Below are 5,096 nucleotides of genomic sequence, written 5' to 3' on the forward strand. Positions count from 1 at the left end.
CGCATGCCTTTACCACATTGATAGAGTTTGTTAAGGCGTGTTATGTCCAGGGGGCTCCGGTGATTTCTCTGTCCAATCTGGACTCCCCTCTTCTTGGAGCCAATAGTGGGGTTCCGGTTTGATGAGAAGTAGTATCTGCCAGGAGATTAGAAGACTTGCTACTTTAACACAAGGACTGTGTCACAATGCCACCCTATTCCCAATATAGTGCAGTTTGACCAGAGCCCAGGTAAAAAAAAAAAAAAGTGACCTAAAGAGGGAACCATTTGGTACGCACAGGGAAATGTTACTGGAGCTGGATACCGTACACAGTCACAGTAAAACTAATATTTACTTATTGCTAGCAGTTTAAAAACAAGGTGAGTAAAATTAGGACTTTAGTGGGAATAAGGAGGAGAGCAGTGTGACTGACGTTCCGTAGTGCATTATGGAGTCGTAGTCATAGGGCAGGTCCTGAGTGTCTCCTTTCTTCACCTTAAAGTTCTCTTCTTTTCCTGGAAGACAGTTACAAGAGGCAGATGTGACTGGTGGACACTGCTGGGTGTGAATGTGATATGGGGGAATAAATGTATACAAGTTGAGATGGAAACCATTAAGTTGAACCTCTTGCAGGAGGAAACTGTACATGATTCAAGGCATGAATATTTCATCTTACCTAATGAAACCCATTGAGGGTGGTAATGTAACAAAACTGCCCTCAAAACAAGCTTACATGTTATCCCAGCATACCCATTACGGGGTGGCAACTGTAAAAGGTATATTTTACACCAGGATAGGTGGTAACTGTAGATGACAATGTCGTTATTCGCGTCAGGCAAATTTAGCGAACAAGGTTGCTGCAATCCTGCCAGGGGAAATTTGCAGGAGTTAACGAATTCAGTTCAATTCTACATAATTGGAAGGTAATCTATGAGATGCATAGTATTGGTCTCAAACTGAAGAACACTGATGGTTAAGATTCTCTGGTATTGACAGAACTGGTGAGATTAGTAGATCGGGATTCAAGGTTGCTATGATATTAGGCCATCGGGACCTGCTTAGACAAAGCAATTTCAACAGTAGAGAAAAGGGTTGCAATGTATGGGGAAATGAATGGCTGCAGTATTTCTGTCATAATAAGTACATGATAAATGGAACGTTAAGGCATAAATGTATGAAAGACTATTCTTATTTTAAACTAATGTTCTGTCCTTGTGGTGCACTGTCTATTCATGTTATGTAGTGTTTCATGTGTGGAGCCCAGGAAGAGTAGCTGCTGCTTAGGCAGTACCTAATAAAATACTAAATGTCAATAGTTATTCTATACGGTCTTCACTCCAGACCACAAAAAGCGGAATCAGGTATGTTAGTGTTGGGCTGGTACTAAAGCCTGCACACTGCAGCGCTTCATGGGACAAATTTACCAGCCCTGCCCCTGATCCACATGCAATGCCCGTGAGGTGGTTTAGTATGTTGTGTTGGTGTGAGTTACCAGGGACCACGTTGTCCCACTGTATGGTGATGTATTGGTCACGGTCTGGCCGTGTGTGCTCGTGGTGCAGGCCCAGGGCATGCATCAGCTCATGGCACAGGTTCCCCACGTTACAGACGCTACCGAAGTACAGAGACTGGGCCCCGCCCTGAAAACCTACATACGACGCACAGCTAGAGTTAAGTGAAGAAAGAGAAAGGTGAGAGAAGGAGGAGGAGAAAGAGGGGATATGACAGGGAGAGAAATAAAGGATTGAACACAGGAAAAGGAAGGAGAGGTTGAGTTAACTGTAAACTGCTGGGAAGGAGAGAATGTGTTAATGTGCCCACTTTGGACTCACCCTGTCCCAGAGATGATGTCTATGTAGTTAATCTCATTGGTGTATTCGTGGAAGAGGATACACGTCTGGTCTGAAATCTTCAACGCTGCTAGTATAGTTACCTTTCTGTCCACTGTGTGGATCAGAGACAATCTACCATTAGACGGTGCATATCATTCTCACTGTATTAGAAAACATCTAGTGTTAGTGTTCATCTCTCCTACTGTATTCGACACTCACCCAGATAATCGTTGATCTTGTAGGGGATAGAAGTGACGCCTTCATTCTCAGGCCAAAGTGACTTCACAGCTAATCGGTCTTCCTGTAGGACAAAACACCTAGTCTTAAATCCAGCTGTCGCGAGACAGTATAGGCCTCCGATTAATTCAATTGTTATTTCTGCGTTTCCCCTATGAATGTTTTTCAATTCTAAAATGGTAAAACTATTTCAGTATTACCTGAAATGACTAAAACCAGATTAAGTATGTAGAAAAAACAATGGAGCAATATACAGTGTACTTTCCATGACAGACTGACCAGGTGAACGCTATGATCCTTATTGAGGTCACCTGTTCAATCAGTGTATATGAAGAGACCGGTTAAAGGAGGATTGTTAAGCCTTGCGACATGGATCATGTATATATGCCATTCAGAGGGTGAAAAGGCAGGACAAAATATTGAAGTACCTTTGATCAGGGTACGGTAGGTACCAGGCTCACCAGTTTGAGTGTGTCAAGAACTGCAACGTTGCTGGGTATTTCACATTCGGTTTCCCGTGTGTGTGAAGAATGGTCCACCACCCAAAGGACATCCAGCCAATGGCAGTCCAGTGGTCGAAAATGGGTGACACGAATTGTGCAGAGCAACAGACGGGCTACAGTTATATTCAGTTGACCGTCCAGTAAAACATTTGTGCCCAAAGAATGCTCAACTCGTAGAATCTTGACACAAATGGGGTATGGCAGCCGACAACCTTACAGAGTACCACTTCTTCAGCAAAAAACAACAACTTGTGGCTGTGGACTAAGGAAACACTGCACACAGGAGATTTGGAAAAACGTCTGGTCTGATGAATCCCGTTTTTTTTGTTGCAATTTCACGCTGATGGGAGGACTAGGGTATGAAAATCACATGCATCCATCATGATGTTTGTCAACATTGCAGGCTGGTGAGTGGCAGTGTGATGCTGTGGGGTGCCTTTTCATGGCACACGTTGGATAAAAGTTGAGCAACGTTTGAATGTTTGAACATAATTGAAAATCAGGTGCATCCCTTCACGGCAGCAGTGTATCCATCAGGCAATTGATTCTTTCAGCAGGATAATGCCCCAAGCCACAAGGCTAGGATTGTCCAGGAATGGTTCCACGAAAATTACAGTGAATTCAGCTTAGTGCAGTGGCCTGCCCAGTCACCAGATCTCAATCCAATTAAGCATCTGTAGGATAAGATGGAACGAGCTATTTCGGATTAGAGATCCACTACCAGTCAACTGGGCACAATGGTGGGAAGCATTGAGGACATCATGAGGCCAGCATTGCTGTGGAATGCGTGACACCTTGTAGAGTCTATGCCCTGACGAATTGAGGCTTTTCTGAGGGCAAACTCAATATTAGGTGTTCCTGATGTTTTGTAAACTATATATATTTTAAGATCTTTTAGAAGAAAATTAAAATCAACTAAAACCGTGCCGCTACGATTTAAATTGAGATTGTCGTCACACAAATCTATTATTTGCATGATTCACTGTGCAATAGTATTTAACGTGAATTTCAAATGACTACCTCATCTCTGTAGCCCACACATACAGAGAATTGTAAGGTCTCAAACAAGCAGTGCATTTCAAACAGATTTAACTACAACGTCCTGTTGGTTTCAGAAACTTGCATAAGGCACCTATTGGTAGATGGGTAAAAAAAAAAGCAGACATTGAAGATCCCTTTGAGCGTGGTGAAGTTAATTACACTTTGGATGGTGTTTCAATACACCCAGTCCATAGAAAGAACACAGGTGTCTTTCCTAAGTCAGTTGCCAGAGGAGGAGGAAACCGCTCAGGGATTTCACCATGAGCCCAATAGTGACTATAAAACAGTTAAACTTTAATGGCTGTGATAAGAGAACACTGAGAATGGAACAACATTTTAGTTACTCTACAATACTAACCTGATTGACAGTGAAAATGAAGCATGAACAGAATCAAATTATTCCAAAACATGCATCCTGTTTGCATCAAGGGACTAAAGTAATACTGCAGAAAATGTGGCAAAGCAATTCTCTTTTGGTCCTGAATACAAAGTGTAATGACAGGCAAATCCAAAAGATTACTGAGTACCACTTTATATTTTCAAGCATTGTGGTGGATGCATCATGTTATGGGTATACTTGTAATCATAGCGGACTGGGAAGTTTCAGGATAAAAAAAAGAAACGTTATGAGCTAAGCACAAGCAAGATCCTAGAGGAAATCCTGGTTTAGTCTGCTTTCTACCAGACACTGGGAGCACAATTCACCTTTCTGCACCTTTCTAAAACACAAGGGCAAATCTGCACTGGAGTTTCTTACCAAGACAGAATGTTCGAGTGGCCAAGTTACAGTTTTGACAAATCTACTGCAGGACCTGAACATGGTTGTTTAGTAGTGATCAACAACCAATTTGACAGCTTGAATAATTTTGAGAAGTTACACAATCCAGATGTGGAAAGCTCTTAGACTTACCCAGAGAGACTCACAGGTGTAATCGCTGCCAAAGGTGCTTCTACAAACTATTGACTCTGGGATGCGACGCGTTGAGATATTTCTGCATTTCATTTTCAATAAACTAGCAAACATTTTCACTGTCATGATAGGGTATTTTGTGTAGATGGGTTAGAATTTGTATTTTAATCCATTTTCAATTCAGGCTGTAACAACAAAATGTGAAATAAGTCAAGGGGTATGATGCTTTCAGAAGGCACTGTACCAGCTTCTGGTATACACAGACAGATATTAATGACTGCAAAATCACTCAAGGTTTCTTTACAAGACAGAATGTTAAATAAAATGACATTGAAACTTACTCTACTGGTGGTCCCTGGTGTTGATCCTTCAGATGGTTAAAAATATCCACAGGAAAGTACTGTTAAAACAATTGTAGAGTGGCGGTACTGAAGTTTAAATGTATATCACCTGGCATTTCAGTTCGTATGCATGCATTGTATATTTCCCTGTGTATATATATTGGCTCAAATTGCGACCATCTGAAGGACCAACACCATGGACAACCGGCAGAGCACGTTCAAATGTAATTCTGTTCAACAATCTGGCTTGAAT

General features: G+C 41.8%; 1 protein-coding gene across 1 annotated transcript; it reads right to left on the bottom strand.

Annotated features, from left to right (window-relative positions):
* Positions 1-13: 13 nt before the first annotated feature.
* On the bottom strand, positions 14-2,112 carry LOC135530799 (astacin-like metalloprotease toxin 4; the record flags this gene model as incomplete). The annotated part of the gene is made up of 5 exons (XM_064958978.1): positions 14-135; positions 413-494; positions 1,472-1,644; positions 1,812-1,923; positions 2,031-2,112. Coding segments are annotated over 5 exons (571 nt in total), but the record flags the coding sequence as incomplete, so codon positions are not given.
* Between the last annotated feature and the right edge of the window lie 2,984 nt (positions 2,113-5,096).

This window comes from Oncorhynchus masou, unplaced genomic scaffold (genome assembly GCF_036934945.1).
Source record: "Oncorhynchus masou masou isolate Uvic2021 unplaced genomic scaffold, UVic_Omas_1.1 unplaced_scaffold_14243, whole genome shotgun sequence".
NCBI classification, from domain to species: Eukaryota; Metazoa; Chordata; class Actinopteri; order Salmoniformes; family Salmonidae; genus Oncorhynchus; species Oncorhynchus masou.